Here is a 25,101-nt window from a genome sequence, read left to right on the forward strand (position 1 = left end):
AGTCAAATATGGAATTTAAACTCAGAACAAAGCAAAATTTAAAGACTGGTTGTGAATATATGTGCAGATCTCAGATTTATTATCATCAAAATTAAGCATAGAAACACTTTTCCTCTTCAGTCTTTTTCTTCTAAGCTTTCTCAGACTCCCTCTGTGTATTTCTTTATGTGGTAGTTTGTATTCAGTCATGTCTTTATTACATATCATCCCTCGGCAGCTTTCTGTGCCAGCAAAGCGGCTTGTGCCAGATGCATGACCATGCCAATCCAATCACAGTAATCTCTCACGGGGCCAGAGGCCAAAGATCTGTCATCATGTCCCCAAATAATATATACCTACATTTCTGACATCTTTAATCTACCACATGTTTTAGACAAGTTTTAACAACATTGATGTGGCTGGTGTAAAATAAAGTAAAACGTCCTTTTTTTAAATGAGTTTGTAATAAATATCTATATACTGATTGACAAAACAACTCAAAATATAAGATACTAAATAGAGCAAAAGAAAAATATGTACAGTATAAAAATGATAAATTTGTAAGGATTTTCCTACATGTATAAATATTAAATAAATAGCAGTATTGCATATAGGTGTATTACACAGCAAAGTAGCAGAAACATTGAGATGATAGGTGGAGTATCAGACAGTCCAGGGGCAGGCAGGGAAAGCGAGGATGGGGGTTTACCAAGAGTTTAACTGTCAGCTGGCTCGGGGATGAAACTGGTGCAAAACCTGGCTGCCCTCGTGTTGATGCCCCAGAACCTTTTCCAAAAAGGCAGCAGGTAGAACAGGCCATGGTGGGGGTGTGTGGGGTCTCTGGGGATGTTGTGGGCTCTGCTGAGATGCCACTTGTGTGCAATGTCCTGGGTGGATGGACGAGGAGTCCCAATGATCCTTGCTGCAGTCCTCACCATCCTAGGCAGCAACTTCCTGCCTGAAGCCCTGGCGCTGCCAAACCAGATGGAGATGCAGCTGGTCAGCACGCTTTCTATGGTGCCTAAGTAGAATGTGGTGAGGATGGGAGGGGACAGCTGTGCTAGTCTCATCCGATGTAGGAACTGCAAATGCTGCTTAGCACATTTGACAAGAGATGAGGTCTGTAGCAACCAGTGCAGACTGTCTGTTGTGTGCACCCCCCAGGAATACTGACCTCCTCCACAGCATTACCATTATGACGAATGGTGAGCTGCCAGTCTTAATCTTCCTGAAATGGATGATCATTTTCTTGGTTTTCTCAACATTCAGGACCAGGCTGTTTTTCCAGCACCATTCCACCGGTCGCTTTACCTCCTATCTGTGAGACAAGCAGTTCTTGTCCTGAATGGGACCCACCACTGTCGTATTATCTGCATATATATATATATGTATATATATATATATATATATATATATATATATATATATATATATATCAGGGTGTGATTTCAGAGCAGCAGTCACTTGTCAGTAAAGTGAACAGCAGTGTGGTCTGTTGGTGAGAAAGTCCAGCAGCCAGTTATACAGGGGTTACTGATTCTCACAAGACACAGCTTGCTTACTAGCTGATGGGGATGATTATGTTGAATACTGAGCTGAAGTCAACCAGCAGCATTCAAGCATGTGTGTGTTTTTCCTCCAGGTAAACCAGGCGAAGAGCAGAGGAAATGGTATCCTCTGTGGAGCGGTTTGGCTGGTGAGCAAACTGATAAATACAGGAGATAATGTGGAGGTGATGTAGTCCTTTACCAGCCTCTCAAAGCACCTTATCATTATAGGAGTTAAATGTACTACACAAATAAACCTATCATGATAGAGCTACAAACCAAATTGTAAAGGATGCAAGTTGTGCAAACATAGGACCACATTCAGAATTTAAGATGTGTTTTTCTACCATCATCATTATTTTGTATTTTTAGCATTTTCAATTGTCATCAATAACTAAAAAAAACAAAAAAAACAAACAAAAACCCTGGAGTTCCCTCGAGGCTGTATATGTTGTTTAAATGCAACATGCTGCTGTTTTTCAAAGGCAGCTGCATGTTCAGTGAAGACTGATGATGCTGATTCAGTGGATGCAACATTGCTTTGCTTAATTTCTGTTGCACCAGTTTTTGAAGAGCTTAAGTTGAATATTTTTAGAATGTTTAATAAAGCTAATTCTTAACAGGCTTGAAAGCACAAATGTAAACTTATTAATTGGTATCAGGTCATGCAGTTTAACTAATTTTTGCAGTTTTTGTGTAGGAAAATAATTTCTAACCTCTGCTTTTATGATGGCTGCAAAGCTTAAAATTTTTTAATGCAGACCAAATGAGGTGAATTTTATTTTTATACAAGACCATACACTTCACTTCAGACTTCTTTCATAAACAGTATGTCTTCTACTAAATTATTCATGCATTACATATGAGACATAAGTACAATATGTATTTGAAAATCATTTATTATCAGGGATATCACACTGATTAATGACACAATGTAGCAGGACACACTGTATTAAGGGTCATTGGTTTAGTTTACTTTAACATAATAGTTTTTTGGGTTTGACAAGAGAAACCACAGCTGCAGCTAACATGGTGCTTGTTGCATGCTGAAACCTCGCAAACTGCTACATAACAATTAAAAATTAGGGTTACTGTACTAGTAGAGCTGTTAAACTTAGAAAAAGCATATTTTTTTTAACAATGACACAGTACAGCTTCCTCCCAGCACACCAGCACCTTCACCACATACTGATAAAAACTGGCTAAGAAGCAGTAGCTGTATACAGGAAGCAACTTCTGTGGTGTTTACCAACCTCAAATGAGACACTACTCAAACCTACAGTATGTGCAAATACATTGTTAAAAGAATAACACATCTGTCCCTTCAAAGTTTTCTAAACTTTGTTTAATGTTAGAAACCACGGACATTACCATTTGTAAAAAATATTACTTTCCAGACAACTTTGAGAGCTGCAAATGCTCATAAGTCTTATCATACAAAAATGATGAGCCTATAAAATGTATGAAAATATATATTTTTACACTTAACACTCTTCAAAACATGTCAGTGGCCAACCCTAAAGAGACCACACTGTTAATGTTATTACATAAGTTACCTCATCTGTCAGTCACAATCACACAAAGAAAAAAAGGGTCAAGTGAAGCAAAAGTAGAAGTTACAATCTACAATCTAATGAAACTAATAGAAAGGTCGTATATATAGCTGAGAAAGTTAATATATGCATCACAGTGTGATAGATATGAGAAGAAAGCTGTGCACCCCCTTACAGATTTGCACATGGATCCCTTCAGTTGCTTCATTTGCACCCTTTTGAATGCATTTCATTAGTATTCCAGTTGTTATGAACCCACTGCTGTGTGTGTTTTGGGGGGTTGAGACTCAACAGAGAGTTAGAATGAATAAATCATAATAACATGAATTACATTTACAAGTCACATTTTTAAATCAGCTGTGCTTGATCACTCACTTGTCTTCACCTGTGACATGCTAATAACACACACATCAGACTTGGGGGACATTGGGGCATCCACACTTGGAGACTAGCCAGCCTTTGAAAACACATAATATGTCTCAACATTGAGATGGGAGTGAAACTATCCTTTCTTTGGACAGAAGTTTGTTTAGTTCTCTTTTCCTGTATACAGTGCTTTTTGTTTAAATTTCTTTAGGACATTATTTTAAACAAAGCCTAAGGCTGAAGGAGTGCAGTTAAAGCTGAAATGAAGACAGACATTCCCCTTTCTGAGACTGTAACGTCAGTCATGTGGATTGGAAAAGTAGATTTAATAAATTATAATCATAAGAACCAAGACTATATATTATATTGCAGAAATAGATATGACAAATGACCCAATGATACACTTTCCTGGGAGAGAACTCAGCTACTGCAAAGACACATCTGGATGAATTCAGTTTTTAAGTGGCTGTTAGCTTAAAATCTATATACTTGCTGAAGAGACAGAAACTACAGTTTCCAGTACCTAAAGAGGATGTTTATGTGTGGGAAGAAAACAGGGTGAAAGGGTTACAGCTCTGCACTAATTTGACTTACCAGAGTGTAAACCTATTCCGTTGCAGGAAGCAACTATCACTCAATAAGAAGTGTACTCACTCAACAAGTTTTAATGACTCGTGCTTGTAAGGGCTCAGTCAATGCATTCTGGACTTAACCTGACCAATTAACATCTGTGACTGTTTTAAAAAGTAAAAAAAAAAATAAAATAAAAATTTCCAAGTTTTTCTACTAGGCAATATAAAAAATGTAAGTAATTACAGCATTCTCATGCAACTTTGTGTTCCTATGGAGGTAGGTTATGCAAGGTGAGACAAATCTGCTCAGACTTCCCAGTAATAATATGAGATAACTGGTTGTTTCACATTTTATAAAAGTGTCTCAGCATCCCCTTCAATCCTGTTTCTTTCCCATAAATAAATGACTGCAAGTGTACCTTTACTATTCTGTTGTGTCTACATTAAGGTCTAACTGTGGAGAGAAGGCAAACCAAACTAAATGTTTGTTGACTTTTCAATGTTGTTCTATATTAACATCTATTTGCACATCAAGCCTTTGTTATCTGCTGAAATTCATCATATAAATATAAAATATATATTTGTATTTACACCTCTCTTCAAAAAAGTCAGTAGTATTGTGCAGTCTGTCCTAACCAAGTTTAATACAAATGAACACATGTAGATGTCAGTACAAGTAATACAAAAATGTATACTGTGCAACAGCAGCTGTGGTAAATCAGGAGCTTGTCCCACCAGGTAGACCACCCAAAGCAAAACCAATGAGAGCACCCAAGTTGTGCTTCATTAACTCCAATTATCAACATCACCCAGCAACAGACAACACATGGCTGTCTTTCAACCTTTTCTGTATCTGTCCATCTGCAGTTCGGTGTCCTCATATTCAGCGTGGTTCCCATGGAGACAGCAAAAGGAGCAGAAGAATTGCTAGGGTCAGCGGTTCAAGAGTCACCATGTGGGCTGAGCCGTGAACTGCCACCTGACAGAGGATATGCAATAAGGTGTAAAATTATACTTATTTTTGGATATTATACCAGTAATGAATACATGTATACTTATGTTGGTATGTATACATGTGCAATTAATGTTGGGTGTCTAGCAGTGGTTTTCAGCAACTGAAAATAAAAATAACAACAAAACCCAAAACAAACAAAAACAAACAAAAAAACAGGAAAAAACTATTTATAGAATATCTTAAAGGTTAATAAGTTTAGGGAAGACAACCAAACACAAAAATGCAGAGTATTTAAAGAATGAGGTAATCGTTCAAACTTAATCAGGTTTTATTTGATAGAGCTCAGTGTGATTTACACACACACACACACACACACACACACACACACACACACACACACACACACACACACACACACACACACATATATTTATATATATATATATATATATATATATATATATATATATGTTGATTAGTTCCTAATGTCTGCAGTTCATCATTATGTTGGAGAAAAAAGTCAGTGGTTATAAGATGCTGAAAATTTCAGAAAAACAACGTTCAGCAGACAGAAATGGCTGCAATGAAGAACAACTACAGTAAAAATTGTCAGGTGCCCTTTACAAATATCTCTCTGCACTTGTGCATTAATGTGTTGGATCTGCTGCTCATTTACTGGCTTATACATCATTATTAACATGCTTCAGATCATTTCAATGGCAAAATATGTTTAATTCCATTTGGAGTCCTTCAAAAGTATAAAGAGCAATTATCACAACTGTTGACGGATTACCTCGGGTCAACTTTTGATGTTTACTTACTTTACCTTTAAAACAAAAAAGAACTTCATTCCATAAACATGACAGCGTCATGAGCACACTGGTTGATTTTTACCAAAAAATCCCCAACTTACTATCAACCTTTTAAAACATTAGGGTCTCCCATTGGGGGAACACTGAAAATTTATGGCCGAAGTTGCCATGTTGGACACCTGAGCTAACTGTATGAAAACCTTTCTAATTTTGTTCTGCTTCTCTTTATCAGAGTTGGTCTTTGAAGAGATAAGGGTCCATTATTGTTCTATGATCTGATAAAGGTTTAGAGCTGCAGCTGGATCATTCCACAGAGATCAGATCCATCCTGAAAGTATTTATTTATTTTTTAGCAAGTCTGAAACAGTTTATAATTGTGCCATGTGTCATCTTCATTTATCTTAACTTCAGTAAAACATTTACTTATATTTACACATCTTAACAAACATCACAAGCGTTTCCTCTACTATGACTCTATAAGTATTCAAAGATACTTTGTGGTTGCAGAGATATACTCTCTTCATTATGGGTGTGCCATTTTTGAGAAAAAATAGGCACCATGCTCAAAGGCTTAAATAACATGTCAACTCTGCAGTCTGGACAATTTTACAGCTGCATTAAAAGCTGCACAAAATTATGACATTATAATCTACAAAGGTACAAAAGAAGTACATTATTAGATACTCAGTGACACCAGAATTGTTTTATGGGATTGCTTATTGGCCATCCCCAAACCTCTGATCTTATGCTTTACCGGTAAAATCAACTTAAAATTTGTCTTTCAGAATGACAAAATGCTGCACTTTAAAAACTGAAGGCACTAATGCCAGTCACATCATCTAAAAGGACCATTAGATTTGTTTACATCCTTTTCCGTACCTGTGGAGGTGGGTGTTCGTGAGGAGGGACTGGGTGATGAAGAATAGGAGTCATGTCCTTTGTTCCTGGACTACGACCGCTGGATGTCTCATCACCTGAATAGATGCAAAGACATGATAATAAAAGAGAAAATAAGAAAGCAGATCATCTTAATACTAAGCTCCTTATCTGAGAGACAATGTCCTTAGTGATTACAGTTCATAAATGCAGCCTCTGAGTTTTTGTCCTTTCCACTACTTCACTGCATTTTGTTTGTGTTTGTGTAAACTGTTCAGGGAAAGCCAACTTCTTGTAGTGCTCTGTTTGCTTTTCCAAGTTGAAGATCCCAACTGGTGTCAACACACTTTCTGTCCAAATTTTGCAGCCCCATGTTGTCTTGAATAAACCCTAATCACTACTGGATTTTAAGACATGATGATGCTTACCAGTAATAACAGCTGGTGTAAAAAATATTGAACGAATTCCACAAATGTTTTGGAGACAAAACTATTTCTGTTTTTAGTCTCATTACTGCACAAAATCTTTTTTATTATTTATGGCTGTTTTGTTGCTGTTCTGTCCTGAAAGATTTATGGATTTTACCCCACCCACCCACAACTTTCCACAGAGAGCAGACTATTACCTTGCACACATAAACAAACACAAGCACACAGATGTGCAAAATGTTGCCTCATTTAACCGGCATGCAGCTGGAATGAACCAGCTGCTGTATTCTTTCATATGCATGTGTGTGTGTTGGCAGCAGTCCATGTCCCTTCCAGCACAAACTCAGGTAAATGAAAAAAAAAAGCCTTCAGTCACACACACCCTCACACACATACAGACACATTGGTCGAAGATGTTCTCATACTCACCTGGGCTGTCGCCAAAACACTCTCACAGTGCGCTCTCTCTTATATCCTGGCAGAAACACACACACAGATCTGCACACACCTGCTTGGGCTGAAACCTGATTCTGTCTCTTACAATACACATTGTAAGAGACAGAATAGACAATAGACAAGAACCATTTTAAGTCGCTGAGGAATGCGATGAGTTTCTAAATCTTCACTCAGTAACACAAATTTTATATCTAATCATTGTATGACAAACACAGAGAAAGCAGGAAAACACAGTTCAATGATATAAATATGCACACACGAAGCATGAAAAATTCATAACACGGACATTGACAATTCATTGCAGAAAAAAATTCCTACATCAGATGCATGGTGTGTTTTTGTTTTTGACTGTGTATGCTGATTATTTTAAATGATTTAGTCAGAGCAGAATGTTTACCACTTAGACATCTGTCCTTTATTGTGCACTCTCTTGACAAATAGCAGCGTGGATAAATATGGTGACACTGGGTTCGTAGCTATGCAAATTTGTGTTTCTTTGTGTGTATGTGTGTCAGTGTGTGGTCTGCTTGTATCTGTATCATCTGTTCCCACCAGAAGTGAAGATATAGAGGCACATCTGGCTTGAAGCTTTTTATAGAACAGTTTTATTTTTTATTGATTCTCCAGAATTTTTCAATTTTGGTATAATATTAGTATGCTCTGATATACAAGGTAAAAAAAAAAAAAGTGGACTAATTTAACTTGATGTTAGCTTTTGAGTGCATTTCTTTAATATCTGAAAACAGACCATGGGAGAGAAAAATGATGAAAAATAACCTGCACAACTGATGAGATTCAAATAAAATGTTTATTTTCAAATGTTATAACCCTTTTTGTCGAGTATGATTCCTTGATGCTTACTTGAAAACAAGTAAAAAAACAAACAAAAAACAAACAAAAAAAAACAAACAAACTGAGGTACTTGTACTTTTCTGGGGGGCCACCAAAACCCTACATGTCTACATGATATAATGTTTATCTCCTATTCAGGGGGTGGTATAAAAATTTATGTACCTATCTAAGATGAGATGCTCTTCATTGTGACGAGGTCATTGTTTGTCCTTCAGCTTATTGAAACTGAGTCCTAAATAGACGTTTTTCCAGTGCAGCTGTTACGTGTTTTTCAGTTCTTGCTTCTTATTGTTTTTTTGGCACTTTAAAAATAAAACAGACACATGTTGGCCAAGACCACCTCCTGTGTTAAGACAATACCAGTCAAAAGTTTGGACACTCCGGTACATCCAAATTTAATGGATAGGTGTATCCAAACTTTTGACTGGCATTGTATAAACAAGTCTTCACCAGTATATGAACAGTATTTATGTATATAAGGCATTTGTATATATACCATCGCAAAATACATTTTTGCTGTACTACTTTTGGTTATATGATTTAAATAGTTTTATATATTGTGAAATGCCTTAGTAGAGAAACAACTAATGATTACTGCAGCTGCACTGGTTTAACATTTGATGAAGCAATAAATCATTAACATACAAGTTCTTCCACTAAAATTCATATAAGGATATAATTTTTTGTGTCATTTTGGTTGTTTTGTATGTACCTTTGTGGTCCTACATAGATTTTTGGGATGTCTGTCTCTTAGCAACAATCACCACCATGTCAGATACGGCACACACACATACACAAAAGGTGAGTCATGAACAATGTCATTGGATCCATTCATGGGGTACTTTAACCTTTACTGCAATGAGTTACGCGTGAGGGTGTGTGTAAGTGTGTGTGCGATAATAAGAATTCAGGAGTGACATTTGAAGGACCCTGTCAGTGAATTGCATTGGTAGACCACAGCATCCAGGTCAGGGTTATCACAGATAATACGAAGAGTTCAGGCTGCTCATCCAGCACATGAAGCAAACAGTTCCATTCATGCACAGTTTGCGTCCCTGCAGGAGCTGAGCTGACACTTTACAAGGACTGAAACAAATGGACACCATGTTCTGTGAGGACTGACATGAGGGGCTGGTGAAAACATCCGGACAGTGATCCATCATCCTCCTATCCAAGCATATAAATATGTCTATTTCACCACAGTTCTGTAAGTTTTGTAATTACTTTTACAAAACGCTAGATAAAATGTGTCCATCAAGGGAGGTGATGAGCATTAGTGATGCGCGGGCCGCCCCCTAACCCGTGGGTCCCGCGGGTTACCCGCGGTTCGGGTTGGGGCGGGTCAAAGAATTTTCGCTTCACTGCGGGGCGGGTTGGTGTGGTTTACTATTCTGAAATATCTAGTTCTATCTATTAATATTATTTTTTGTCAAACTGAAAGTAAAGACCTTAATCAGTGTCTACATTTTGTTACTATAATATGTAAGACAAAATATTTATCAGTTATTTAAACACAGGTCACGTTTTATAACGTAATGTCCACGTCGGCGCGTAGTAGGCTACGCAGGCTACGTGCAGAAAGCGCCAAGCAGACAAGCAACAAAAGATGGAAGAACATTCGTTTGGGAGTTTACGTCCTTAAAAAGAAGAAGGAGGGTCAAATGGCTAAATCACGGGCTTGGGACAGGTTCAACGAGGTAATCAGTGCAGACAACAGCAGCAGCATTAAACGCTTAAACGCTTTAAAACACTTTATTTATTTGCCAAAATACATTTTGTGTTGCCAGTTTCCAGTGCCAATTTAGGAGACCATATGCACCTTTCTCAGACTAAATAAAAGCATTCGTCAATATCATAACATGTGTTTTAATGGGGCGGGGCGGGTCGGGTCGGGTTAAAAAAATAGAAGCGGAGGTGCGGGGCGGTTTGGTGCGGTCCAATTTTTTTAAAAGAGCGGGACCCGCGGGTCGGAAAAAACCCCGACCCGCGCATCACTAATGAGCATGGCCATCAATCATAGCTGGAAACCCATGAACACAAAATGTTTTTTTGTGTTTTTTTATTATGCAAGTACACACACAAATTTGTTATACACTCATCTTCATAAAATAACCGTTACAGCAAATGAACACATTTGTGTTTCATCATTGTAAAAGTTTTTGGTTCGACAAATGAAAAAAAAAATCATCTAATTTAAAGGTAGCTCAAAATTATTTTAGTTCCTTTTCTTTTAGTAAAAACAAATCCAGAACAACATCAGTGTTGAGTGGAATTAATTTACAACTAGCAGAGGGCTGTGGAGGACAACATGAAGAGTAGCCCATGCTGCTGAAATAATTTTATTTTTGTATTTGAGCCTGTTGGGGCGAAGCTGGTAAGACCTGACTGCTGGTGTACACCCCAGGCCAAAACAGAAAACCTACTTTGATCACTTGTTAATAACAGTGTGGACAGTCTGCTATAAAGATGTGGTTTGAGAAACAAATTTAATTTACCTGCATTTTGTACCTTTGTTGAATTGAAATGATAACTCAAGAAACCCAACTGTCAGCCAGATAGATGGAGCTTTCTTTTTTTACAGAGCTTTAGGAATTTACTTTAACTCAGTGTGTTTTGTTGTTTGTTGTTGTTTTGATGCTGACTTTGTCGTCTCTGTAGCACATACAGTATATGTGTCTATATTTCTCATAAGCTGTGCACAGACCAAGTGGCTCCACTATGTGCTGTTTCTGCTTTGCTAAAGTTTGCTCTGTGAATGTTTTACCCAGAAGCAGACACGTGCAAGGGAAGAAAGAAGGGACAGGTGAAAGCTGATTTCTATAGAAAGAATACACAATTAGTAGGTTAAAACATTTTCTCGTGATGGTCGAAACCCAGCTCACCAGTGAGTGAACAATCTGGCACTTGGTGAATTCTGCTTTACTGTAAATTCAATGCTAACAAATCCAAAGGATATTATCATTTACCTGATGGAGAAAAGGTGTTTGAACAGTGGAGTTTTTAGGGAATTCAGTGTTTAATTCATGACATGAAATCTTAAAGTATAATTCTCAGAAAAGATTAGTGTATAGGTGGTTTCATTCATTTTTGAAAAATAATACTTTAATTATAGAAGGATACAAAAATGCTTGTGTTTATGACTTTTGAATAACATACAATACTGTGCAGAGCTATTAAACCACCCCTTATTTCTTGATACATAGTGAAGCCATTAAAATGGGCAACAGATGCAGGAATTTATTAAAACATCTTGTGCAACTGCTTCAATAATGATGAGTTAAAGTAGGAACTCTGGGAAGGATTTCTCCTGTTTTCACTGATTTTCAGTCTGTAAATGGGTATACTGCAACCTTTTCTCACTGCTTCCCTTCACTAAGAATAGCTGCTTGACAGCAGTCCTTCTATAGAGATACTTTCTGATGAAATCTGCATTAACAGTAGATGGATCGACTGAAGGACCAGATGCATCTCTTAGTCTTGTGTCAGGACAAGACTGGATGATGTCCTGTCAGGACAAGACTAATCTTAATTTCTTTATAACATTCTGATTCCTGTCTGATCTCTAAACATCCACCCAAGAAAAACCAATACCCAAACATCAGCAGAACTGTGTTTGATTATCTTTCACACATTTCTAGCATCACACATCTGAAACAAAACCCTGACAACACATCTTCCTAATAACTGCAGACAGTGCTGTGTATGTGCTGCATATGTTTGTCTATAGACAGCATGTGCCACAGAAGCATGTTAGTTATGCTTTGATCATGCTGATGATGCAGACAAAGAGGAAGGGCTTTGAAACTGTCTTGTTTTGCTGCAAAAATGGTAACTTGAGATAGATCAAGTGTGTGTGTTTGTATGAGTAGCGACATTGTCCCAAAAAGTGCAGCCTAATGAGCAGAAGTTGAAAAGTGAACTGACATCAAAAGTGAGCAGGTACAGTCATGAAAAAGAAAGTATACAATTTTTCAGTCCTAAGGTTGGCATGTCAAGGCATGGTTAAAAAAAAAAAAGTGGCTTCACAATTAGGAATTAAAATCATAGTACAATGTGCACATGCAAGAAAAATTCCCCAAAAGGCTGAAACAGTATGTGGAAAACTATATTTTCTTTATAATATCAGTAATAATAATAACAATAGTAATAATTAAAAATATAACTTTTATTTATAAAACACTTTTCATACAAGAGCAGCAGAAAGGGCTTTACATGATAGGAACAAGTTTGCATTTTAAAAACAATATATATATATATATATACAGTATATATATATATATATATATATATATATATATATATATAGTGTATATAGTGTATATAAACAGTCCTCTTCATCATCCTGTTCATGTTTATACATCACTAGACTAAGTACGGATGTGTACGGATTTTGACTTTTTTAGTCAATAACAAATAACACAGTGTACACAGTTTTTTTTTTTTTTTAAATCACAGGCAGTATTCACCTCATTTGGAGACCTGATAAGAGCGATGTGTCTTTATTTTATTTTCTTATTTTAGTGTTGTCCTGATATCCAGAAATGAGATGACCTGCTGTGATCTTTTCATATGATTGTGTGTTTGATGTATGTGTGTAGGGGAAAAACTTAAGTCCAATTATACCCAGTCTTGATGCTCTCTGTCTATATAGCTATACAACAGATATTCACACAGACACACACACACACACACACACACACAACAAATACAAACAAATGATGTGAGGTGACCTTCAAAAGCGCCTGTATAGCTAGTTTGTGTGTATGTGTGCGTGTGTGCGTCAATGGGTGACTTCTGTGTGTGTGGGTGTGTAAATGGATCCCAAGTATTTCCAGCTGAATCAGTAATGAGCATTTCATTACTTCAGCCTCAGTTCCCCAGGGAAGAAAAGCACACAAATGCACACTCATGCCACACACATACACATGCGCAGGTATGCACACACACATACAGCAGACGGGCATAGTGAAAGTTTATTGCAGATAATATCTTCAACAAGTATTTATCAGTTAAATTGTTAATGATTGGAAAGATAAAACAGCAGCAACAGACTATGGAAGGAATGTGTGCTATGTACTGTTATTCTCATAGTAAATAAACATCAAAATTCATGACTATTTCACACATTGTAAGTGTAATTTGGCAATGAAAGCATGACTTCACTTACTCGGTTTGAGTTCTAATATGAATTTTATGGTAATCTCTTTATTAGTAACCGAGATAAATAGAGTAAATAATAGCCATGGTGCACTTTATGTGAAAGAGAGTGGTCCAGTGCTTTTAGATACTCATCACAGCTCACTTTTGCCCGTAGTGTCACTGTGTGGTACACCTCATTATACTGCATTGGGACTTGGGTTCCTGTGGAACCTGACAAGGGCAGTTGTTGGTTTTAAGGAGAACAAATGAGGCTGAAAAGAATATTAAAGAAAGGACCTCAAAGAAGATGTGAGTAAACAAATGTCAATGGACTGAAGCAACATTATAAAGAATACTGGGCCAAAACACCTCCATAATGATTTAAGAGACTGATAACATCACAGAGAAAAGATCACTCAGCTATTCCTGTGAAGATGATTCTGCAAGCTAGCAGATGATGAAATGCAGTTCGATTTTTCACACACTAATGAAAAAATAATGACCAAGTGCAAAATGTTATGATTTTGTTAATCTATCATTGTATTCACCTAACTTTATCATGTTCTAAAATGTAAAACCTTGACATTTAAATGTTTTTTACATGACAGTGTATAGTAATGTTTATCACATATGATGTTCAGCAACTGAAGTGGATAAATCCACACGGAAGATTCCATCACACAGTCCCAAATTTTAAGGTAATTCTTCTGATAGTTAATAAGATCATCTAATGTCAGCCTTACAGTAGTCATACATGAAACCTGACATCATCAGGGATTTATCAATACTAAATATTCCATATTAAAACTCTCACCTGCTTGTGGTCCTAGGGATCATCCTTGGGGAAGCCAGGATTACAATTAAATAAACTGTATTGAAGTGAAAGAGCTAACTTGAATTAAAAGATCTCATTTGTTTTGGGTGAAATGACTATGATCTGTGGGACTTGGTTCTGGTTCCCTTTTACTTTTTGCTCCCCTGTCACACCTGATTCTTAGTTGCTGATTCTCAATGATTATGGACAAAAGCTGTTTATGCTTCCAAATTAGTCTTAAATTCAATGTGCAGTAACAACAAGCACTAAATGTAACAGCCAGCCTGCATCTGTTCTCATATAAAAGATAGCAGCAGTTGATGCTTACAATTCCTTTCCAAGGTCACACTCACTGAGGTTAATCATAGCCTCCAGTGGAATCATAAAGCCTTGGAGAAAACAATATTAAAAAGGGAAAAAAAGAGTAAGACTTAAGGTTGAATGTGACAAGGGACTGTGTGTGATTGGAAGTAGATAAAAGGATGAGTGTAACCGAGTGACTCTTTGAAGGCTGTACACCAGCCAGTATAGGTGTTGTGGGAGGCACAGCTAGACAAAGGAAGGGCAACATGCTTTTTTGAAAAGGTCAAGTGAGGAAATAACAGCTTCCAGTAGAGAGGAGAGCTAATAAACAGATGATGTCTAATCAGGTCTGCAGGAACAGACTCACTCAGGTGTGGAGACAAACAGTGAGTCAGACAGAGACAGGCAGGCACGAACAAGACAAAGAGAGGTTGATAGACAAGAGAGGAATGCAGTAGCTACATTCTGCAATGTGCAGCGTCTTATGTAAAGCTCCCTTCTTTTATCTCTCTGGGCATGTTAAGCAAAACAGACTGTCGTTATGCTGTCTGAATGAGATAGAGTAAAAGGAAAGTGAATTAATAATTCTTTAATGAGCCACGTTGTCTCTAGATCTATCATTTAACTTAGCTGCTTATTAACCACAGCCATATGCTGAACAGACACATGTGCAGCATGTCATTTATGATTGATTTGCATTCTCTCTGCACCCACTGTTACCCCCTATTTCAACTCTTATGCTCTTGATTTTCTGTGTGTCCCAGTTAAAGTAATTCAACTCAAGCTGTGAGACATGAGAGACATGAGCATCAAGAAAATAAGTAAAATAAAAGAAATGACAGCAGAAAAACAGACATAGTCTTAAAAATACAGAATCTCTAAATTATATTCTAAATGTAGTACGTCCATCCGTTCTCTATACCCACTCTAACCTCTTCATGGGCTCCGACAGGCTGGAGTCTATCACTAGCTGCCTGGGCAAGCAAAAACCAATATCAAAAGACATTTTAGTTTGTGTAATAATATTTAATTTAATATTTATCGGTGACATAATTTGCAAACCAAGAAATGATGTGATGGGTATTATTACTTTTTCTGCTTTACAATCATTTAGATGTAAGTCTGTCTAATTAAATATTTCTTATTTTTTCCAGTGCTGGTTCATAGCCAGAACTAAACTTAAAACCTTTTTGTTTTTTGTTTGTTTTATTCCCTGATTTTTAACACAAACGTTCTTTTTGCTGGGCCAGAGTTTATCTGTGGCACAGTAGTTGGCTTAATTGGTTATTTTTGAGCTTGTCATAGGTTTCAAGGAAGAAATGAAAGGCAGTGGTGGTAACTGCATAGTTTACTGTGACATATTCAGTATCAAAATGACAAAAAAAGGGTAAAAACTTTAAGTCAAACATTCCATTATCACATATTTTTTGCTGCAGTTTTGGTGTCAAAAGATACTTTTAGAGAGAGTTTAAAAAAATGTATGCATACATAGCAAAACTGTAGCTTGTGAAGGGCAAATGGTAAAGGGTTAGAGGATCCTTTGAAAATTTAAATCCTATGGAGATATCACAACCAACGTGCTGGTCCATCTGTGATACTTTCTGCCTACTTTAAGCTGTCAGATTTAAGTTCAGTCATGACTGGATGTGCAAATGTTTGCCACCAGCTTATCATGCCTCTGAGCCGTATTGTTTTTTAAAAAAAATATCTTAGCGATATAAGTAAGTATAATGGAGGTTAATTCTTAAAAGTGGTGAATAAGCAAATATTTACAGCAGCAATTAAATATATGTGTGCTTGGCTTAAATAAAATAAAATGTTCTCTAATGAAATAATGTGTCCCATCGGTGCGGCTAATAGAATTTTCACAACAGTGGAGCTCTTGGGACATTTGATAAAATACTTATTAGATAAGTTCTCCAATGGTTTGGGTATTTTGTCCAACTAATACTGTCTTTCATACCTATCATTAGTTGTGTTCATACAGTCTGCTGTTACAACCGTTTTTTAACCATGTGCTAAAATGAAGATGAAGGAAATGCTTCAGTCTGGATTTCCAAGGTAAAGATGCTGCATCAGCAGGAGAGTCTTTGCATTCATATCATGTTTTCTATAACGTTCTCCAGTGCACGCACTAAGAAAGCAGTTTCACTTTATAGCACTGATCACTCCAATCCAACGGCTTGCTCTGTGAGATTTTATGGTCACCATTGAAGGTTACAAGCCTCACCAGAATTTTTATTGTACTTTCTGGCTCTCCTAAGACAGCAGTGGATACTTATGAATATAGATTAATCTGTCCTCAGGCAGAGGGGGCAACATATTTAAGGGCTGGAAAACACTGGCCTTTTCCTTTAAGATGAAATAGCTACTTAAGGCTTGGTGGATCTGGCCCCAGGGAAGTGGGGGAGAGACCAGCAGAGCACGGCAGAAATGATAGAGTACAGATGCATGGAAGCAGGCCAATAGAGGCAAAATGGCTCTGCAGAGTAAAATGTTGTCCTGCACGACTTAATTGTTAATTGTAAGAACTAAATACTAAAAGTAATGCAACAAGAAATAGGCTGAACATTATTAACACAAGTAGAAAGATAACACAATGCACATTATGGTACTTGGTCAAAAATGTGCCATGACTTCTCCTTCCTCAATCTCTCCATGTCTTCCTTTTCTCTCCTCCTTGTTCTTCATTGCCATCAAATAGGGACCCATGGGAAGACAGACCACCTGGTAACCATGGTTACAGGTATTGAGTGCCCCTTGTGAGTATGCATTCACACATTTTCTTACATAGATTCTCAAAAAAAAACCTCTTGTACTTGCTGAAGATACAAAGAGTTCCTGAATGCATTACAAAGTGTGTAGTAGAAGAGAAACCAGCTTGTGGTCTGTTCAGGGAAAAGGGTTTGGTGCTTTCCAGGCAGGCATTAGTGACTCATAGGTATCTGCAGGTTTTAGAAAGCTGATCTCTATATCCACCACTTGGTTACAGATTATAATTTAATAATTATACTTACACAGCCTTTCATTTGTTACAGAGAAGAGAAATTTAGAGATGAAGACGTAGTTACATTTACATTATTTATGTTATAGGACTGCGGTGTTTCTGGGGCGATGGAGAGATTGGATGAGCAGACTGCATTGTTTCAGAAAAGAAAATCAATCAGTTTAATCTTGGTTAATTCTAGAAAAAATGAGGCAGAGAAAATAGTACTGAATGAACAAAAATACCCCACTACAAAAGGAAAAATACTCTATGAAAGTGTGCTGTTTGCGCTGCTGACTGCTGATGCAAAACTCCATAGCAACGCATTAATTAGCATTAGCCTGTCTGATTACATTTTTATGTGTCTATAGACACACATCTGTGATTTGTTTTTATAGGGAGCTTATGTATAGAACATGAATAAAATCCACTACTTGTGCCATGTTTGAATATGTTGCAGATCCGAGTATGGAAGTAAAGTGCAGTATCAGTTTTTCACTGTCTCTTTCTTAAAGAATATATCAATAAAATGGCTCAAACAGAGCTCCCTAATCTCAGTACTTTTAACTGCTCTTGCTGGCTTTTTCCTTTTGTTTTTGATCTGTGAACAGTGTTTGCCAAGCGATTCTGCCAAGCAATTCTCCCTCACTGGGATAAGATTAAGTTGCCTTGATGTGGGAACATAAATCAAATAATAATAGACTATGTCCTGTCTGTATGACTGAAATAACTTCTCACTGTTAAATGGTTCACATAAATAAACCGACATGGCATTTTGTGCTTGATTTCTGCTCCTGTCTGACATGCCCTGCTTGTCCCATATGTGTCTTCTCACTGCTTAGTATTCAGTGAAAAGCCATATGTCATGGCAGTTAATGACGGCATTTTTCTCATTTTTTTACTTGCAGAAATAGTGAGATTGCTTAAAATCAATCATATGTGTAAAAGACAACAACAGGTGATACTGAGGAAGACATTACAGATCAAAAGCAAAACACCACAGAATCCATCTCAGTCTGAAATTATTTATAAAACATATTGGATTTTACCTGAAGGCTCTGCAGACTTAGATGTACAGTATAGGGGAGCATAAACTTAAGTCTTACACATAAAGTTGGGGTAACATGCACAAACAGGAGGACATATATACTGATCTGTTGATTTGCATCTGCACGCTTACAAACACACTTTCTCACACAAGCAGTGCTTTGTTTTTGTGCTCCATCTCATGCGAAATAATCAGCTCCACATTTCAGAGATGTGTATTTAGAAATGCTGGTTTGTAGACAGAATTTTATAGAGAGGGGGTAGTTTAAATGTCAGATCCCTTAAAAGACACTGGAATGATCTACATTTATTCATTTGATGGGATTTTATTCATAAATTAAGTCAGAGCTGCTGATTTAAAGTACAGCATAGACATAAACTGTGTGCGTAAATAAAACATGAATGACTTGTTCCCGCCTATCTGTGTGATTTGTGTGGTCTAGTTGAGCCTACATCCCTTTTTGAGCTTCAGTGCATATGGGGGCTTGTTTGTATGTATAGAGATGCAGATGAGCAGGAAGAAATGCAGACCCCTTGTGTCACTCTTTATTGTGGTTCTTTCCTTCAAGAATTGATAGCAGTTCAAGAGACATGAACCTACCATGCAGACACCAGCTCAGTAAATCATAACCAGCAATTTTCTCTTCAAACAGTCAATGAACCAGATACAGGCTCAGCAGGAGGTGTGAGTTTCCACAGATCTGACACATCAAGGTCAGTGGAAAGGTATGACAAATGTACCAACAAATACCTTACTTTAAGTGCTGTTAAAATGAGGGAGGTTTATAGGGAAATAAATCATACATTTAAATGTAAATGTGCTGTGAAAAGGAATGATATATTCAACGCCTTATTCAGGGACCAGTCTTGTATTCATAAATACCATCTCTAACATGTTTGGATGCTTTAAAATAGATCCTGATGTGCAAATAAGACTGTTAGCTAAAACTTGCAACATCAATTATGTGCTGAAACCAAAACTTTTGCTGCAGTGAAAATATTTACTCAGATAGAGGATGTGGGTAAGACTAAAAATAAATTATCAACATTTCACAGGCCACGGTGGTGTTGCTAACTGATGTGATTTCAGAATAAGAATGAGAAATCTGCTTTAGCATAACAAATCTCCTGTCTTTAATGTTTTCAAAGTCAGCATCCTAATTTTATGATTGATAGACTCCTACATAAAGTTAGCTCAGTCTGTGAGCAGCAGCCTGTAGTCATACTGATGGTGCTGTCCCAACAGGGCTTCTGTGGAGGTGTCACAGTATATAAATTTCAGACTTGCAAACTTACAGTCCCACACCTTGTAACTTGTTCATGAAATGTTTTGTGTGTGTGCATGTGTTCCAACATACAATAGCAAGATCATTAATGGCTGCAGATGTTTTATTTGAATCTGTAGAAGGTTATCTACAGCAGAGATGGTTCACCTTTTTTGAGCCAGTGCCCTCTATCCATTACCCAGGTGCCATAATATCCCCTGACCATTTAAATGCAGGTCTGAATGTTCAATTCAGATTCTTTGCTAAGATCAGATTTTTTTGCATGGTTGTTCACACTATAATTTAAATGTGAACTCCATCAGACTCCAGGGTAAACAAGACCTGAAGAAGACATGATGTCACACTCAGCATACTGTGTTTATAGATGAAAATATGGATGCTACATGTCAGAGTATATTAATTTTGAAGTTGTGCAATCAGAGTCAACAAAATTATGTTATAATATTGTTTTGTCCATTGTTTACATTTAGGTGTGTTCTGCCTTCTCCGGTGCAGATTATAATGTGAAAATTGGCTAAAATGTGAAATGATCACGCAAACTGAGGCCACTATAAAAAACATCAGATATGGATCTGAAGGGATTTGATTCGGAAAAAACAGATTTGTGCTGTTAAATAAATCAAATATGGGTCACATATGGACAGGAAAATGTGAATTGCCAGTAGTGTGAACATAGCTTAAGTTTCTTCCCTGACTAGAAAGCCTAATTATGCATTTTTTTTTTTTTTTTGGTTTATATGAAAATCCCAAAGCATCCAATAAAAAGCAGTGATGCAGCTACACACTCTTGTAGAATAGCTGATGTAGGTATTTTGGTATACTGCAGACAGTAAGGCAAAAGCATTTTTCCTAATTGTCTATAAAAATTAAGACTAAATATTACACTCCACACTTTTTTTTCAAGTTAGTCTGAGCTTTGCGTTTGAATGGTCTCTGCTAGTTTTTTCACTGTGGGTTGCACAGAAGTAAATTTCAGCCATAGTCGGCCAAGCTTGTCAAATACAAGTAATTGCAGTACTTTTTCAAAATTATTTTTGTGGGTCTAGTGGCCTTTGTTGACAGAGGGTGACATGTAGCAAAGGACTGAGATTTGAACTTAGGCCAGTCGTGCAGGTCAGCTGTAACCTCCTTGTGTATGCTGCGCCAGCTCTAAGTGAGTTCAACAACCCTGAGACAAAACCACCTGGATTGCTCGAGCACAGCCTGGCAAAAATACCAATTCATGCATATAGACAACCTATATGCACGTTAAGAAGCACCAATCTTAATTATAAGATTATTATACAAAACCCTTTTAAAAAATCACCTAAAAATATCAAAACTTATATTTCAGCAGGAAAACTCCTGCCAATGTCATTTCATTTGACTGCGTTAGTTATAAATGAATAACAATGGTCTAGATTATTTATGTGGTAAAAAAATAGGTTTATTTAGGATAGAGTGTGCAATCTTCCTACAATATACTACTTTTGGTTCTACTTCCTTCTGGATCGTCATCGGTGTTTCTAAGTTGAATTTGTGGAGCTAGGCCTCATTACTTCTGACTCTGATTGGTCAGTGGAGGTTTCAATCATCAAACTACTCAACTAACAGATTGCCAAAGCCACCCAAGAACACCTCAACACCCTCCTTTTGAAGATATTGCTCCCAGCACCCCCCAATGTTCTCTGAATGTCCCCTGGGGGCAGTACTGCCCCCCATTGTGAAACACTAAATTTCAGAATGGCGAGGTGAGGCAGCCCTGAATGAAACTGGGATAACCTAATTATGACACCTTGCAGGATGGGGCTAGCACAAGCTAAAGGCAAAGTTTGCAAAAGTGAAGAACAGTACAAACAAGCAGGGGAACGTATTTAGCTTCCAATGTGTACCAAAATCCATCTGGACCCACAGAGAACCTTTCAAAACTAATCCTGCAGTTTACAGCATATTTTTCTGCCAAAATGCTATTCGGTAGTGCAGGGACCACCAACTCTTCTGCAGGTTTTAGATGTTTTCCTGCTGCAACACACCTGACTCAAATGAATGGGTCATGAAGAGGCCCAAGAGGTCCAGAGTTGGTGATCCCTAAGCTAGTGTATCAGAAAATTAAAATAATTAAAGTAAAAAAAAGTTTTAAAGAATGAGTATGAGATGAGTACAGAATATATGAATATTAAACTATAAATAAACTAAATAAGTAAAAAAAAAAACTCCTTCCTAACACAATTGCTATGAGTAAGCATTTCTATTGCAGAATGATGAACCTCTCCAGGTGTGTTTTAAGGTGGATGAAGGTGGATGTGGTAGATCCAGCATCCCGAACTTTTATACCGCTGATGTTGCAGTTTGATGCTTTTATATTTTTCCCATTTTTTAGGTTTTTAATTCCCAAAAGTTACAACCAAATGTGCAGCAGCTACAGGTGTGCTCAGTGGGGCAGCTATTGTTTTTATTGATTGTGCATGTATACTGTATGCATCTGTGTTTGTGTGATATAACAGCAAGAGAAATGAGAACAGACAGCACATTCAGCAGACAGGTGGTCAGACAGAGAAGATTATGAAGAAAACACATAGAAATAAAAGATTGTTCATGAGTATCAAATCTGAGTGCGAGTCCAAATCAATTTCAGAAGTCATTGAAAACGTGATGGCTTAAGAGTGATCAAAGCCTTAGTAAGTCCCCATCTTGACAGCATATTGATGCATGATTACTCTATATTGGCCAGTTTCTTCAATTGATTGTATTGTAGTAATAACAGTAAGTAAACCGCTAGCAAATCACATCATCTTAATCTTTTCCATGTCATACCCAGTTTACAAAAGCATCTCCATTCCCCTAATGGGCATCAATTCTTCCTGAAAACAGGCAAATCCACCTAAGTTGAACATATAATGTTCTATTTTTCATTAGAGATTTTATTACTATTATTAATTAACAGTCTCCATTCATCTACTCTTATTCAAATCCAGTAAATGTGTATCTGGAAACCTGGCTAATGGCTCTTCCTCCTGGCTTCTCTTCATGGAACACAGACATGTCAAGCAGGGAAAAAAGCAGATTTCTTAATTAATCCAAACCATTGTAAGAACCTGTCACTAGTGCAGAAATCCAAACACATTATAAATTAATTATCTTGCATAAATTAGTGGTGTATTTCAAAAACCCAGTTATTCAAGTTTTAATAGAGAGAAAAAGAAAAAGATATAGCATATACCAGCACTTTCAAGATAATTACTGCACAAATTGACAATGACAGCTGTAAAGTTATGATATAATTCACCTTTTATCTTTCTGACCTGCTAACAAATGTCCCTGTCTTTGCTTTGGTTTGTAGCCTAGCCACTGTAAACTACGACCCACAGTACAGTATCATAAAGGCCAGCGAGCTACACTCAAGCTGTAGTCCACTCTAAGAACATTTTCATGACTCCAGTGCTGACAAGGACATTGCAGTAATGATGAATGCAACAGTTACTTTTAACTCTGTTACATGCTGCCTTCGGGAACATAGATGACTTCACCAGGATGTTATCACAATGAGGACGACACGGCCTCCGGTCATGGGTAATGAGGTGGTGATGCAGAAAAATGAGCCATAATTTATGACAATCAATCCTGTGAAGCATGCCCACCCTGACCTCTGACAATAAAGCTTCTGTTCTATTGCATTACAGTTTCCATCCTAATGAAACCACAGAAAAAAAAAAATACAGCAAACGCTGTTATAACAGTATTAATGTAACCTGAAACATTATTTTCTGGGTCACCACTATTGCGAACACAACAACTCCAGCAACAAACCGCTTGAGTATGGAAAGTTCCATCACTGTGAACGTGTTTGGGGTCTTCTCATATGTTGACCAGTTAATTGGCAGATGTGTTTTTCCTGCTAAAGATAGACCTGGATAGTAAAGTTTTCCACAGCCTATAGATGACAACAAGGCTGAACTATGTAAGTAGCATTTGATGGGTCAGACAGGATACTCGATGGACATGACAGTAGCTATGTTTCCATTACAGTTATTCGTAAAATGTTTTTTTTTTAATTTAGGTGTTCCTATTATCAGTGTTTTTATTGTGATATTTAGGTTTTGAGCAATTCTAGGGGTAATTGAAACACACCTACTGGAATTGCACAGTATATCGTATCTCTTTGATCTCATTATAAATGCACACATACTGTATTTTTTTAAGTGGGTTATCCTGTCTGTAAAAGAATCACTTAAACTTTTTCTAGATCCCTGATTCAGCACTGATCACAGTTTGTGTCACAGTAGGTGTGTTTCCATTACCTTTAGAATTGCGCAGAACCTAAATATCGCAATAAAAAACTGGTAATGGAAACACCTACATTTCGAAATATCACTAAAAAGTTTTTATGCTCTCATGAGGTGGTTTTTCAGACGTGTTGATAAAGAAGTATATCACAAAAGTGTAATGGAAACACTTTCTTCGCATTTACACGTCCCCAGAACACAACACGGACCAGAGGAAGCAAAGGAAAGAGTTGTCTCAGGAGATTAGAAAGAAAATTATAGACAAGCATGTTAAAGGTAAAGGCTATAAGACCATCTCCAAGCAGCTTGATGTTCCTGTGACTACAGTTGCACATATTATTCAGAAATGTAAGATCCATGGGACTGTAGCCAACCTCCTTGGACGTGGCCGCAGGAGGAAAATTGATGATTAATTAAAGAGACGGATAATACGAATGGTAACAAAAGAGCCCAGAAAAACTTCTAAAGAGATTAAAGGTGAACTTCAAGCTCAAGGAACATCAGTGTCAGATCGCACCATCCGTTGTTGTTTGAGCAAAAGTGGACTTAACGGGAGACGACCAAGGAGGAAACCATTGTTGAAAACAAATCATAAAAAAGCCAGATTGGAATTTGCCAAACTACATGTTGACAAGCCACAAGGCTTCTGGAAAAATGTCCTATGGACAGATGAGACAAAATGGAACTTTTTGCCAAGGCTCATCAGCTCTATGTTTACAGATGGAAAAATGAAGCATATCAAGAAAAGAACACGTCCCTACTTTGAAACATGGAGGAGGCTCTGTTATGTTCTGGGGCTGCTTTGCTGCATCTGGCACAGGGTGTCTTGAATCTGTACAGGTACAATGAAATCTCAAGACTATCAAGG

General features: G+C 37.2%; 1 protein-coding gene across 2 annotated transcripts in view; it reads right to left on the reverse strand.

Annotated features, from left to right (window-relative positions):
- Window positions 1–2,407: 2,407 nt before the first annotated feature.
- Window positions 2,408–25,101, reverse strand: part of LOC121653115 (glypican-5-like) — a 59,790-nt gene continuing 37,096 nt past the window's right edge. For both annotated transcript variants that reach the window (XM_042006357.1, XM_042006356.1), the window contains exons 10-11: window positions 6,664–6,758; window positions 2,408–4,996 (exon numbers count right to left, since the gene is read on the reverse strand). In XM_042006357.1, the coding sequence (XP_041862291.1) occupies window positions 4,901–4,996; window positions 6,664–6,758 (191 nt within the window). In that variant the 3' untranslated portion in view covers window positions 2,408–4,900. The remainder of the gene's footprint in view (window positions 4,997–6,663; window positions 6,759–25,101) is intronic.

This window comes from Melanotaenia boesemani, chromosome 14 (genome assembly GCF_017639745.1).
Source record: "Melanotaenia boesemani isolate fMelBoe1 chromosome 14, fMelBoe1.pri, whole genome shotgun sequence".
Lineage (NCBI taxonomy): Eukaryota > Metazoa > Chordata > Actinopteri > Atheriniformes > Melanotaeniidae > Melanotaenia > Melanotaenia boesemani.